The sequence below is a fragment of the Poecilia formosa genome, unplaced genomic scaffold, assembly GCF_000485575.1.
Source record: "Poecilia formosa unplaced genomic scaffold, Poecilia_formosa-5.1.2 Scaffold256, whole genome shotgun sequence".
NCBI classification, from domain to species: Eukaryota; Metazoa; Chordata; class Actinopteri; order Cyprinodontiformes; family Poeciliidae; genus Poecilia; species Poecilia formosa.
The window spans coordinates 26,408-41,316 of NW_006800195.1; the positions used below are offsets into that span (position 1 = coordinate 26,408).

At 39.4% G+C, this 14,909-nt stretch overlaps 1 protein-coding gene across 3 annotated transcripts in view; it reads right to left on the reverse strand.

The window, feature by feature from the left end:
- Positions 1-2,967: 2,967 nt before the first annotated feature.
- ldb1b (LIM-domain binding 1b) overlaps positions 2,968-14,909 on the reverse strand; it is a 31,830-nt gene continuing 19,888 nt past the window's right edge. For all 3 annotated transcript variants that reach the window (XM_007570140.2, XM_007570139.2, XM_007570141.2), the window contains exons 2-11: positions 13,860-13,962; positions 12,959-13,003; positions 12,699-12,774; positions 12,495-12,597; positions 9,381-9,553; positions 9,176-9,298; positions 9,015-9,098; positions 6,186-6,309; positions 5,958-6,106; positions 2,968-5,164 (exon numbers count right to left, since the gene is read on the reverse strand). In XM_007570140.2, the coding sequence (XP_007570202.1) occupies positions 4,934-5,164; positions 5,958-6,106; positions 6,186-6,309; positions 9,015-9,098; positions 9,176-9,298; positions 9,381-9,553; positions 12,495-12,597; positions 12,699-12,774; positions 12,959-13,003; positions 13,860-13,962 (1,211 nt within the window). In that variant the 3' untranslated portion in view covers positions 2,968-4,933. The remainder of the gene's footprint in view (positions 5,165-5,957; positions 6,107-6,185; positions 6,310-9,014; positions 9,099-9,175; positions 9,299-9,380; positions 9,554-12,494; positions 12,598-12,698; positions 12,775-12,958; positions 13,004-13,859; positions 13,963-14,909) is intronic.

Consider the following 14,909-nt stretch of genomic DNA (forward strand, 5'->3'; position numbering starts at 1 on the left):
CTGTAACATGACGTTTTCTTTTAAATACCGTAATCAGAAATCCTTTTTTTTTTCTTTCTTGACTTTTTATCACAAACGGGAGAGCTTTGAACACTTAAAACAATTGAAGAAAACCAAGCAATCAGACATTATTGCAAGAAAAAATATGTGTGGTCCTTGCACCAAATTAGATTCACTAAACAAAATGAAGTGCTCATTGAATGAAATGTAATGCAAAATTATCTTTGCTCAGCTCAGAATTTCTTCTTAAACTGTAAAACAGAGACACCTGTCATACATTATATTCATGTCGTATTTCAAAAATATCATTATTCTAAAGCTAAATATTCTAATTTATTGAACGTGACTGTACTTTACCATACATAGGTTTGCTGCAGAAGTTGAATTTTAGGGCTGCACAGTGGTGAAGTTGGTAGAGCTGTTGCCTTGCAGCAAGAAGGTTCTGGGTTCAATTCCCAGCCCAGGGTCTTTCTGTGTGGAGTTTGCATGTTCTCCCTGTGCATGTGTGGGTTCTCTCCAGGTACTCTGGCTTCCTCCCACACTCCAAAAACATGACTGTGAGGTCAATTGGTTTCTCTAAATTGTCCTGGCAACCTGTCCAGGATGACCCTGCCTCTCACCTGGAATGTTAGCTGGAGATAGGCACCAGCACCCCCCCCCCCAACCCCACTGAGGGACAAGGGTGTAAGAAAATGCATGGAGTTGGATTTTAGGCAACAAATTAGGTCAAACCTGTAGCACTTGACCAAATCTAAAAGATGTGTAAAAACAAAAACATAGCCTAAATCAATATTTTCTCATGGCAGCATAATTTTATTTAAATCTCAAATTTAGTTTTTTTTCTGTTTTCGCTGTGTATCAGACACGACATGAAAACTAATTTCTTTAAGCCACACTGGCCAGCAGGCACATAAAGCCGTGTTAAAGCTCCACTTTAAAGGAACAGCTGATGTGCAGGTTTTTCATCACACGCTGAAGATGTAATCACCATGACAAAGCCACTGTGATAATGATTCCCAGAGCCTAAACGTGTTCACTTACTCTTCATCGGCTCAATTAGAGCTGTTTGTCACTCTTTGTTCCAAAATCAATGGTCGCCTCCTCGCTTTTATTGATGCTGACCAGCAGTTTATTCACTGTGCACCACTCTGGCAAGATTGTTGACTTCCTCTCCCCATGAAACCTTATCATTGTTTTGCCGGGTGATCAATAACTGTGGTGTCATCTTTAGAGGACACCAGCGTCCCCTCGGTGCCTGGCTGTGGAGTTTTCTGGGGGAAAGGAACTAAACAGTTAGATAAAGAAAAACTATTTTGGATATACTGTAGGTGTAATGTTCAGGTTCTCTAGAGAAGTGAAGTGGAGCTGCTGTTAGGAATGGTTGATGTGATTTCCCTTTCTCTGTTTGACTGGTAGTTCTGGTTTTGCCTTTCCTTCTTTGCAGAATGCTCTGAATGATCTCCCTTTGTGCTCGGGTTGGTGATGTTTGATCAGCAATTTTAAAGAGTTTCTGCTATCTTTGTCTCCAGGAGTTAACGTCATCCATCCATTGTGTTTTGCTTTTTGAAGATAGGGTTGTGGGGAAAGCAGAACCAGGGAGGAAACTTAGAGATTCTCCCCCTGTTGATTCTCTTCAGAATCCAAGGAGAGCTCAAGGGATTTGTAGTCCTTCCAGCCTCTTCTGGGTCTTTCTAGTGAGATGTACGTCTCCAAAAGGGGAGGAGGTACAGAAGAGTTAGTAAATGTATGTTTTTTCTGCTCCTCTTCCTCCAACCAGTTAAAATGCGGATCTTAATCTGAAATTCTGGAGTGGCACAAACTACAATCTCAATATTCTCTGCAGCAAGCAGAGGGTGCCGACTCCCCACCGACTGCACAGACGTGAAACTCTTCCTTTCACTTGTTTTATCTGTTGCCCTCTTTCTAATGCCACCCTGGGCAACTGTCCATATGGCCCATACCAAAAATTACCAGTGCCCAGGAGGCATCATAATCAGGAGCCTGAACAACATCAGCTTTTATCTGCTGGTTGAGTCTTCTCAGCTAACCTTTTATTTGTTTGAGGACTGAAAGAGGCGTTGATCGACAGGTGCAGCCAGCGGAGAGCCCAGCTGTGCCACCTGAAGCAAGTTTGCTAACTGGATTGACGAAGAGCTTTGACAGCGATTGGTACAGAATTGTTAAAAAAACAAACAAACAAAAAAAAAACAATAGTATGTTGTGTTGTTACTGTATATTAAATAGGGAGTGTGATCCTGCACAGCTACATTATACTTGGAACTGGGTTTATATTCATTCATGCTTAGAAAAATTCAAAACATTTAAAAAAAAAATATCCTGAGTGCAGTAAAAAAAAAATTGCTTTTCTGTTGCACTTTTTTTTGTTTTAGATTGTCAGATAAATTGCAATTAAAGACAAAAAATAAATTTTATTTATTAATGGAGAAAAATAAACCAAACTGGCCTCTACAGCTAGTTCCTGGTTGTGCCACTCTCAGTAGCAAGAGACAAAATCCTACTCTGACCGTTCACAGAAATAAAATATCCAGTTTCTTCCAATTTTATCACCATCTTTGGTGAGGAAGTCTACCAACGCAACAGAATAAATCACTATTAAGTCTTGCTATTTGCTGCAGTTTTCTGACATTTCATCCGTCTCACTTCATTGTTTTAAAACACATCTGTTCATAGCGCGGATGTGTTAGGTGAGAAACCTTTTAGCTTCTTCCTCACTTATAAAAAAATCAACATATCTGCCTATCTGAAACATGTTTGCTTCCCTTTCCCACTTTTAAGGGTAGCAATGACAAATGAGCTGCCCTTTCACACCAATATTTAAACAAGAAACATAAATTACTAATTAAAAGTTAGCATGAGCGATAAAAGTAAAACCTCATAAACGAGATGATCCTTATGTTGCTATGGGTCCAGCATCCGTGTTACTTATAAAAATCCCTCATCCACCAGTTTTAAAGTGAAAATGTATCTTTTTATTGGTACCATACATTAATTATTAAGGGCAGAAACTAAGCAAATCAAAAAAATATATATCAAACAAAGATTTCTCTACAGGGTTTGGAGAAGGTACAAGTCACCATTCAAAGTCAATCAGAAATGCAGCTGGAATCAATTCCCCCCAAAAAACAAATGTACAAACCAATAACAGAGCTGTTCTCTATTGGACTTTACAGACTCAGCACTGTTACCAAAATATGCAGACTGTACTTAATGTTAAAATGGCTAGCGACACTGCTGGTTATAAACAAGACTGTACAAAGAAGAGAATTTTAACATAAAACTCATTAAGAAAACAAACAGATCAAAAACAAAAGATTGTTTCTTAGCCAGTGATGAAACAGGAAAGTTACAGGGAAACTAAAAGCCATTGAGCACATTCACTTCGACATCAAGATGAGATACAGAAAAATTGTCAGGGATGCTGTGATTAATCAAAAATACAAGCGTGAATTTTTAAAAATAAATAGAAAAGAAAAAAAAAAAACTAAGTAAAATCATCTTTCCATGGTGCCATTGTACCCCCAGGGGTTTGTAATTTAATTTACACAAGTTTTATTTAAAAAAAAGAGGAAGGAGGAAAGACAGCAGGGGGGGAGGAGGGAACAGGTTCATGAGTGTTTTTTCTCCTTTTTCCTATTTTTGTTTCTTTACATTAGATCGGGATGGCTTTAGGTAAATCTAAGTAAGAATACATTTTATTACAGTCAGACAGAACTTTGCTACTACCTTAAATATACAAGCACAAATACACAAAAAATCCCCAAAAAAACAACAAAAAGACAAAATAAAAACATCCACACTAAATTATTTCTCTTTTATAAACATAAAAGATAAAAAATAAAAAATAAAAAAAACAATATATTTTTGAGGGGGGAGAGGAGGATAAAAGTCCTGCGTTGCTCCTTGGTCTGTAGCTTTTCAGTATTGGTAGAAAATTAAAAATAAAAGTAATTGAAATGAAGGCGTTTAATACAAATTAAAAAAAAAACATTCTAGGGAAATATATATACTGTATAAAAACTCTTAAAATGTGTAGCTGTGTGTGTGTTTGTGTGTGTTGTAAATGCTTTCCATTTGAAAGACTGCAGTCACTGTAGTCTAATCAGAGATGGTTGGGGCACTGGGGGCACTCAGAATCCTTCAATCATGACCTTTACTATCATGTGTGTTTGCATGGGTGAGAATGTACATGTGTGTTATTGCCCTAGTGCCTCAAAATAGCCTTCATACTAGTGTGTTAGTTCTGAAAACCGACGCTCGGTTCTGACCCGTCTGCTTCAGCAAAGCCACAGATAAACACTTCAGGTTTTCTCTTCTCACACACACACTCACACTTTCGCTCACACACACACACGCACGCAGGGTGGCTTATGCATCGGCAGAGCAGGCCACGATCCGGAGTCGTGTTTAGATGACGGGTAGCGACTCGTCACCGCCGTGAAGCCCCGCCCCCACCGGCCCCGCCCACCCACCCCTCCGTGCGAGCGAGCGTTCGGTCTCCGATAGGTTAGTGTACTTGGTTCTTGTGTGGAATAAATTCCTGCTACTTCTCGGTCGTGTCAACCCCTATCCCCATCCGGAAATGAAAACGAGCAACAGCAGACGGGGGCGTTTTGTGTAAAAAGTTGGAGGAGGAGAGAGAAAGAGAGATGGAGGGAGAGGGAGAGATGGAGAGAGAGAGAGACAGAGAGAGAAACAGTGCTGGGACACAGTGCCTAAACATTTCTCTGGCTCAGTCAGAGGACAGACGGAGCTCCTTCAGGCTACCTGCGGTGTGAATCTGAGCGCTACAGCTGTGTTTGGTTTGCAAATCAGACTATGGACCAATTTGGCTGCAGTCATGGCTATAGAGGTAGGGTGGGGGGGCTGACAAAGGGGTCTGTATAGAGGTTATGGGGGGTCCCGCCCCGGGGCTCTACTGGGACGCCTGCGAGGTGGGGTTGTCGCTCTTGCTCTCCTGGCTGGAAGGGGCCTTGTTGTTCCAGGGCGAGTTGGAGCCCAGCGCCGGAGAGTTGTTGAAGCTGTCCTCGTCGTCGATGCCGTTGGCCGCGTCGAACTGTGTGTTCTCCAGCCTCGTGATCAGACGCTCGTCCTCGTCGCCGAACTCCCCGCCCATCAGGGTGGGCTCTCCCACCACCATCACATCCTGCGGTCATGACACACAGGGCTTTGTTAGCGGCGAGATTTGAGCTTTCCTTTGTGCTCTTTTGAATTTTTGCAATTCAAATTGAAACTACAAACGCAGAATAAATTAAAAGTGGTGTTTGTATTTCTTTTAAGAGCTGAACACACCCTATACACCAAAAAAGCTAGAAAAAAATATCTTAAAGAAAACCTTCTTGCTAAGTTTCCTGACCGTTAGCAAACAGAAATAATTTGGGTAAATCTAAGCAAGTTTGGTCTGATTCAACTTCGGACAGAGAGAAAAAATTTTTATTGTCTTTTCATTATCTAACTATCTTGTTTCAACTATAGATAACGTTTTCCAAATTTAGGCCTTTAATCAAACGTTAGATTGCACTTTATTCCTAAATGTGCAGTTTGAATTTTAAGTACTCTCTAAACCTTGAGAACACCTACCTAAAAAATTCAAGCATTTTTAAGGATTTCAAGCACCCTCACTAGCCCTGTCTAAGGCTTTTGTTCTAATACGTTTTTAGAGCTGAATGGGCTTTCCTGGCTCGTAATACAGACGCATATAGATTTTACCGTCCGAGACGTCAGGCCTCACAGAGCGATGAGAACATTGGATGATGGGGAAAATAACAGGAAGAAAGTAGAGGAAATAGGGCTTAAGTGCAAATCAATATCACCATTGCTGTATTCCACAATGATATTGTGCAGGCCTTGTCTGTTTTTTTCCCCCTCTCTCTAAATGAATATGTTTTTAAAACCTGTAGTAACCAATCGCCGACACTAGGTGGCAACGATGTACTGACCGGAACTTGGCTGGACAAAGGGAAGCCGCTGCCGGGGCTCTTCTTTTTGTTGTTGTTGTTGTTGTTGGCCCCGCCTCCGCCGCTGATGGTGCTGCCGCCTGACATCTTACGCTTCCGCCTCTTGTTGGGGGCCTGTCTCGACGGCTCGGCTGTCGAGTCGGGAGAGAGAGCGACGGTTACGCAAACGTCAGGCTGATTTTATGAATCTGCACGGTCCGTCCGGCTTACCAGGCGGCGCCACCATCCTCTGCCATTTCTGGAAGAGGCAGGTCTTGAGGCAGTCTCTGGGGCTGAGACTGTATGTCTTGTGTCTGGACATCAGCTCCTGCATGGGCTCCAGAATAACACACAGCTGCAGGAGGGAACAGAAGGCGACGGGTTGACCAAGGGTGACGCGACGTTTAATACGAACAGAAATGTTTCTTATTGAAACAGAGAGTTTAAGCTACATTATTATTATAACAATAATCTAGCTGCAGAATAAATGAATCAAATTCACATTTTTAAACAATCCAGTTTTTCAATAAGAGCCCTGCAGTGAAACTGCATTGTACAAAGTGAACCTCGAAGAAAGCTTTAAATATTATTGTCACAAACAATTATATAAAATCAGTTTGTCTGAATAAACAATTTAACTACAAAACAATTCCATGAGTTTGCTTCTTACCAGCTAAATTTGGCACTTGATTTGATTGGGAAATAGATTACAAAGTGACAGAATGACCAAAATGTTAACATGAATCCCTCGATATGTATTAAAAATAACTTTATATTCAGAAAATAGTGCATTTAAAATGCAAGACTGAACCAGTTAAGAGAAACAGAAGTCATTTCATTCATTATTAGACATTCAACATATAAGCTAAAAGGGTTTGAACAAAAAATATGACTTGTATTTATTAGGTGTATTATTTATCATTTTGTCCGATCTCCTTATTCTGTATGTTATTCATTAAGGTACTGACATGATCTCTACATTTTAATAGGCTAAAAAAAAAACACATGGAACCAGAAATGAGGCAGGAAGCATTAGCATTAGCATTAGCGCATCGTTTAAATCCAGCATGAAGCCCAGATTCTAGTCTGAAGGATTCACCAAACATTGAGCTAAAGGAAAATATAGCAGGAAGCTTAAGGAACTCATCATGATGCTGCTTTAGTTGAAAGGTTCAGAACAAACTAAATAGATTATAAAGTGACAGAATGACGTTATAATCCATTTAGATTATAAAGTCTAAATCAAGATATTGCTATAGCTAAAGTAATCTGACTTGTAGACTAGTAGCAGCAGCTTCAATATGCTCAAAAGTTTCTGCCAGGGTTCTTCCTACATCAACGTCAAGCAGCACATCTTATTCAACTTTGCAGGCCTCTAAAGGCCATTTTCCTCATCAAACGTCTCCTGCCACTGTGTGTAGCACTTCAACTTTAATACCAATTCAGAACAGTTTTAGTTTTTATTTAGTTATTTTAACTCTTTTGCTCTATATATAGCTTCCCTGGTTCATATAAGAGCTGTATTAATCCATTATCCACTACTGCTGCTGCTAATGTTTTCATATACTTACTTATATAAAAGCCAACATGCAACTCTGTCATTTAGTTGCATACTGATAAGTCTTTGGTAATAGAAAACTACCTATTTGTTTTGAAGGAAGTAATTCCATAACAGCTTTAAGGATTTTTCCATGATCCACGGCTTTATTTAATGCGCAGTGGTATTATGTTTTTAAAAACAACAACAAAAATCCGGCTGAATGTCTGTATTTCTGCTCACTGACAGCAGGACTCGCACACAGACGCAGTGACCCGACTTCACACACACAGACGGAGCTTCTGTTCTTAAACAAAAAGCTGCAAAGTAAGCGTCAAGACGGCCTCACAAAGAAGCACCCAGCAGGAGTTCGTCAGAACATCGTACACCTTCAGGAAACTGGACTTAAAAACTCCCTGCCTCGCTCTGTGTGCCGCAGCTCTATGAAACTGCTGAAACCTATGAACTCAGAATCACGTGCCGGCGAAGACAAAACCGTTGATCGTAAACCAAAAATAACTAAACTAAACTGAGCTTTATATCATCATTAAGCCAGTAAGAACATCCCAACGGGAACAGGTTCGGTCTAGGAATCTGTCATTTCAAATCGAGAACGTAACAAAGATGCTCATTCTGAAGACACCAATAATCAAGGAGGCCTGGAACGATTAATTGGACTAATATCATTGAAATTATTGTCCACTAATTTAGTAATTGATGAATCATTTGAGCATACAGAGTCAAAAAAGACTAACTGATGAAAGAACATTCTAAGAGCTGTAATTAAGCCAAAACTGTACAAAAAAAATTTACACATTTTGTATTTCAGAAAAATAAAAAGTCTAAAATTTTAGCTTCACCCAGCTCAAATTATTTTTTTTCCATTCAATAATCAGTTGATCTAAAAAAATAAACAGATTATCCCAATACTGTACTGATGTTAAATCAAGCAGAAATGGCTGACTTTCTCTTGCTAGAAGTATTATTTAAATTTTTAGTAGCAGATAATTGCTTTGCTACAAATGTCATTGCATTTATGCAATAAAATATTTGTTTTCGAATTTAAAAACAAGTTACTTGTTTATTTGCATATTTAAATGCATTTCTAATATTGTAAAAAAGAAAAGCCTTAAATGAAAAATCTCCTATTTTTGTCAGATTAATCGTCACAATAGTTGGTAGAAAACTGAAATAAGCCCTACTATCACCACACAACACTGATTATTAAAGGAGCAAACATCCTGTATTATTTGGAATAAAAGAACGGCTGTATTTCGTCTTTTATAAGATGACACACCAAAGCAAATGGAGGCAAACACAAATACTTTTTTATCTTGTTACTTTGTGCTTTCTGGGGGGAAAGCTGTTGCCAAAAGCTTGAAGTTCTTTCTTTTATAGAGTGCATCCAGAAAACACAGGATTTTGCAGCATTAACCTGCTGATATTTTCATCTACAAAAGTCAGCTTCGTGGTGCGAATCGAACGAAAAACAAACAAAAACAGTGTGCCCTGGCTCCCCTTACCCGGAGGTAGTTGAGGGTGGAGTTCGACAGGCCACATCTTGTTATGTTTTTGGACAGCTGGTCAAGCATCTGTGGGTCTTGGGCCTGGAACGAGATTAAAAAGAACGACTTTAAACGACGCCCATCGTACGTATCCACGTGTGACCCAGTCCCTCACTTACGTGCATGGCCAGTATACTGCGGGGGATGAGTTCACGGTGCTGTCTGATGCTGAAGTGCCATGTCTTTATCCGCATCATGTCGTCAAACATGAACTCCAGGTACAAGCGGCCCTCTACACACACCTGCAGAGGTTCAGAGGATGGATTCAGCCTGCGAGGCCGTGAAGGAGGAAGTCTCTCGCCTGACAAAACGTTACCGACGTACCTGTGTGAACATGGGCTTTCCGTTTTGAGTGACCATAGTGCACTGATCACAGTCAAGGGAAACAAAGTTATTGTGGAAGGATTCCTTGGGATGTTTCAGCACGTAGTAGAGCTCCGTGGCCCCGCCCTCAAATATACTCCGGAAGTACCTTGGAATTAACGTCCGACCAATCGCTGGAGAGAGAGAGAAAAAAAACAGATGTGAAAAACATTCTTGGCTCATCTGTTGACCAGAAAACAGCAAAAACTAATATTTGCAGGTCCAATTGGAGGCGCTGGTCTAAATGATGCTGTTATGCAACAGTTTGTTTAACGCTCGAATGCAATTAATTGACAAAGAGCAGAAAAGGCTCCTATGGCGTCTCCTCAAATAGACTGAATTAAACAAACAGAGCTGCAACAAACTGGAAGGTTCACAAAAAAAAAATAAAAATAAAATATCGGCCACTGGGGAATTATTCTAGAATAGCAGAAATTTAGCCCACAAACACAATTTAAAAAAAATAATTGGTGAAATTTAAGTCAAGTTTGTTTGTGTAACAATATAGAAACAACAAGAAAGTTCAAAGTACCTTAAACCATAAAAACATCAAACAGTCAATTGTGAAGCAATAAACATTTTGTCAAATGCCATCATCAAAATCACCAAGCAAATATACATCAAATACATGATCAATGTTCCAGAATCAAAGCAACTCTGAACCGGTTCTTAACCTTGATTTAAATGGACTCTGTTTCAGCAGTTTTGTAGTTTTCTGGAAGTTTGTTCCAGATTAGTGGAGAATAGATCACATACAGTAATGAGGTCTTTCAAAAAAAAAAACAAAAAAAAAGGATACAGAAATTAAAACTCTTCGCAAAATGAAAAAATGTTTGATAAAACTAAAAACTTGTCTTTTCTTACGCCTTTTTTTTTTGCCTCTATATTGAACTACACACACTTTGTGACTTTTTCCAAAGATGAAACCGCTATTCGTTGAACTTGGCTGAATAAAAGGTTTTTAAAAAACAGGCGACCCGTCATGAGAATGACCCCAAAAAAAAAATGTATATAGACCAAGAAAATATAAAAGTCAACAAAAAGGTTAGAAAATTTGACAACTTTTGTTTGTTTTATTGAGATATTACATAGTTTACCGTTGAACAGCTAAAGTTATAAAATTTCAGGACGTATTGCAAGATGACCAGAAATAAATCTGTGGCTCGTCGTGAGTGCTTTAAACTTATTTAACAAAAAGTCTAGACACTCTTTTTGCTTTATTTTTACAACAACAGAAGAAGGCGTCACACTTTGGAGATGAAAGGCAGTGCAGTGCTCACTTGGGCTAAAAACAAGAAATCAGAAAACAGCAAGAAAAAAAAAAAAATTAACCGAGTTGTGCTTTTTCATAATTTCATAGCGATGCAGTTGATACTGAATCAAGATAATATGGTTCTCCTTAGTTGGTTCAGTTCTTGTTGAATGGGTTATTTGCTTTGAAGAAGTTGAAAGGAAGGAAATCAGGGTTTAATAGGATGACTTCAGAAAACTATTGACGACAAACACTGTTAGAAAGGTTGTGCCATTTCTGACTGGAATTGTATCATCACTACCAACCACTGTGCCTCTAAAGAAAGACAGACACTCAAAACTAGGGATATGTCTAAGTATAGAAAATAAATTTCACACACAGAGTTTCATTTTTGTTTGTTTTGTTACTTAAGTCTCATTTAAAACAGACTCCTTTCTATCGCAAGACAGAGGGAATGAAGTAAATCAGGTAAGAAAATATCGTAGGTCTCGAAGGCGGTGCATTATTTGCCATAGCAACACAAAAAGACAACAGACATGCTGGTCAGTAACACGCTGCAGATAAATCTCTGCTCCAACACAACTGTTTGAAATGCTTGCATTATCTCTTCAGGGTGCAGGAGGCCGACCCACGAGGAGAGGAATTTAACCCCGCGCTGTTAAGATTTTCCAAAGAACCAGTGGCTGGTTTGGTGTGTTTGGCCTCTGAAAAAGGCCTCTGAAAAAGTTGTTGTGAAAGAACCATCAGAAAATATTTGAAATTTGTAACCAGTGACCTCTGGTTAGTCGGTCCAGCAGAGCTGAAAACAAGTCAGCATCCAGATTTATCAAGGTTTTAAAACTACTGAATTGACACTGCTGGTCAGCCGGACAGAAAAACGCCACTACATTTTTTTACCCTCACGGGAAACAGTAATTTGGTTGTTTGAAAAAAAAATATGGAATTAAACGCAGAAAGCCATGGTGTGGAAACTAAGTACCACACACCTCCTATCAGAATATCTGTTTTACCAGAAGACAAAAAAAAAAAATCAAAGAAAAAGCATTCAGGTCTGCGTTTTCCTAGCAAGTTTCCAGTAAGCTTCATAGCGTAGCTGGCAAATTATATGCGTCACGGCCAAATGCTGGTGATTTGGTAAAATCAAATCACCAGCCTCCCAGATGTAATCGTTTCTCAAATAGCAAAGAGTCCAGATCTCTTTGTTCTGAACAAAGCACAGAACAAAGGGCTGTTTTTTGTTTTTAATCAGGCTAGTGTTTTCTTAATTTTATAGAGGTGGCTGATTCTACATCATCAGAACTACTTGCCACATTTTTATTGTAACAATTTTTTTTTGCATACGTATACTGATATCGCAATATTCACGTCGTCATACTGCGAGAATCTCATAGCGGCTGACGCCTAATAACAGACAGAGGTAAAATATCAAGAAAAAAATTTACAAATCGCAAAGAAATGTGCATTGTGAATGCTACGGTGACAAACATCTTATTGTCTTTGCTCTGAACATTTCCCAGAACACCTCCTCCTCTAATAAGACGTGCGTCAACAACGGTGGTTGCATCCTCTGCTGAGCCTATGTCTGCTGTTATTAGTAGACTTGCAACTCTGTATTTTGCACTCCACATTGTAGCAGAACAGAGTTTAATGCTCTCACGCAGTGTGACATGTACCATGATGGACCATAATTGCACAGATCATCATGAATATATAATTGAATCTGTAGTTATTGTGGATAACTAAAGGCTGTCGCTGAAAAACGTTAAGGGTCGACAATAGGGGCTCATTCACAGACTAAAACTCAAGTAATGCTTGTTACTCACTGTAACGTTTGGGACCGTCTTCCAGACAGAAAGTAATGGTCAACATGGCATCATCTTCAAAGAATTCTGTAGTAAAAGCATCCCACCACAGGTTGTCGCACTCCTAGTGGATAATTTAAAGAAAAACACAGCACACGAGAATTACCACAACTGTTTTTGTGTCCATTTCCAGGTGTGCCTTTGTGCATCCAGCTGGACACAAACCTCTGTCCAGTTCTGTAGCCGCTTGTTGAGCTCAAATATTCTGTAGTCTGTTTGGTTACCATATGGTGTGTGCCTCCTGAGTTACAGCACAGAAACACAAGATGAATAAGAAAGCAGCGATGAGAATAAAGCACTTGTACATTCAAGCGTTTCTCTGACTAAATCTTAATTTAAAGGGGAGGAGTTGACAGCTACGGTAAAGCACATTAACACACTGCATTAAGACTAGCTGAAGGGAACAGGAAACAGTGTTGCCTTACCCTATTCCTGGCTCCATGTATGAGGGCGGATACATCGGAGTGGGACTGGAAAACAAGAAGATTGTTTCATTAAACTTTAGCTTCTTCTACATGCTTGTTGGTCTTAGAAAGTATACGAGCAGAATTCAAAGAAAATATAACGAACAGCACTTCTCAAATATCTTAACCTGTGTTTCACCAAATGGAAAAAAAAAATAGCTGTTTTTTTTATTACTATTTAACTAAATATCTTCTGTACTCAGTTTCTACAGTTTTATAGCGTCTATAACAACTGTTATAAATGTCCCAAACAAATTAAAGTTTAGAAGCTTTTTTTCTGTCATTACGATGTGAATCATTTTTGATGGATCATCAGACACAACAAACGGCACAAATACTTTGAAAGCTGCATCTGGACGTTTAAAAGTCTAACCAGGAGTTGGTTTATCTTTTTAAAAAGATAAGCTTCCAAAATTAGCATATCACTTCCTTTTTAAATAAACCCCTCCGCCCCCAGATATTATGTTCCACAGTCCAATAAATTTAGACTACTTTCTGAACACCAATTAATTTGCAGTTTGACTTCAGTTGTTGCTCCGGGTGTTGAGTTATCAGCCCACCAGCTAAATGACCAGAGCTGCACCAAGACTTCAGCTACAGTCCAGAACAAAACAATTATACACCTGACTCAGCTTTCTTCGTCATTCTATAGAAATATTAACACAAACCAGACATTTACACAAAAATGGTGATGATGAGAAAGGTCACAACATTTCTAAACCAGAAACTACAGATTTAATGTACATCAGACAAATACGAGTGCTACATGATTAAATCCCTGTTGTACTCTCTTTGTAAATACAAAGCGCTACAAACACCAGCACTAGATGTTTAAAACGCACAGAAGGGGCAGGAAACTCACCCCACGTCTCTGTCCAGCATGGTGCCGGGGTGGAAAGGGGGGAAAGTGCTACCGTTGGGGGGCTCCTTGGGGGAGTACAGCTTGAATGACTTGGAGGAACAGCCTGGATGACATGGAGACACACAAGAGAGGAAAAACATAAAAATCTGTGACAATAAAAAGGGAACTAGACAGACTACGGCAGAGAATACGTGGAACTGTAAACGCCCAAAGCTCGGAGACAAAAGCTAAATTGTTCCACAAGTCTTTGATACAACAATGTCTTCAGTACAAGTTGATTAATGGGGTTCGTCTGGTGGACGTCAGCCCGACGCAGCCGGTACGTGTCCGTTTTAGTGATACAAAGACGGTGAAGGAGCATCCTCCTTCCTCGCACATAAACCAATCCTCCGCCTTGCCACCATCTAATCTCCATGAAAACACCTCTAAATATAAAAATACCAGCAGACCATACATCCTCGACACGAACACTCATAAAACAGACCGATGTCTCTCCCAGACACAAACAGTTCCCATCCTTTTTTTCTTTTACAATAACTGCCCAGCTCTGTCATAAAGACCATCCAGGCATGGCGGCGTAGGTGTCATGACCCCACCGTCACCATGGTGAGGCCCCTCCTCCTTAATGTCCCCCTGTCTTGTTACTATTGAACAGACATACATCAATCAATTTTCCCCTCAATCAGTTCTGACCAGGATTTTTTTTTTTGTTTTTTTTTTGTGGTATTCGTAAAAACCAAGAACTCAACCAACAGGTGATGCACTTTTTAATTTAACAGTCCAGTTCTTGTTTTTTCATCATGTTATAGTGTTGGAAGAAAAATGAAAACCTAAAAACAAGAAAAGGATTTTTTAATCACAATATAAACCTTTTGGAAATAACCAACTAGTGGTAGCAATACTCAGTTTAAATGTACATCTAAAATACAAATAACAGAATAAATACCCTTGAGAAAGGGGAAAAAAAAAACTGGCAGATTTTTCTGGCATCTGATTTGCCAAACACCAATCACATCTGATTATAGGAAATCTGACCGACTGATACATTGG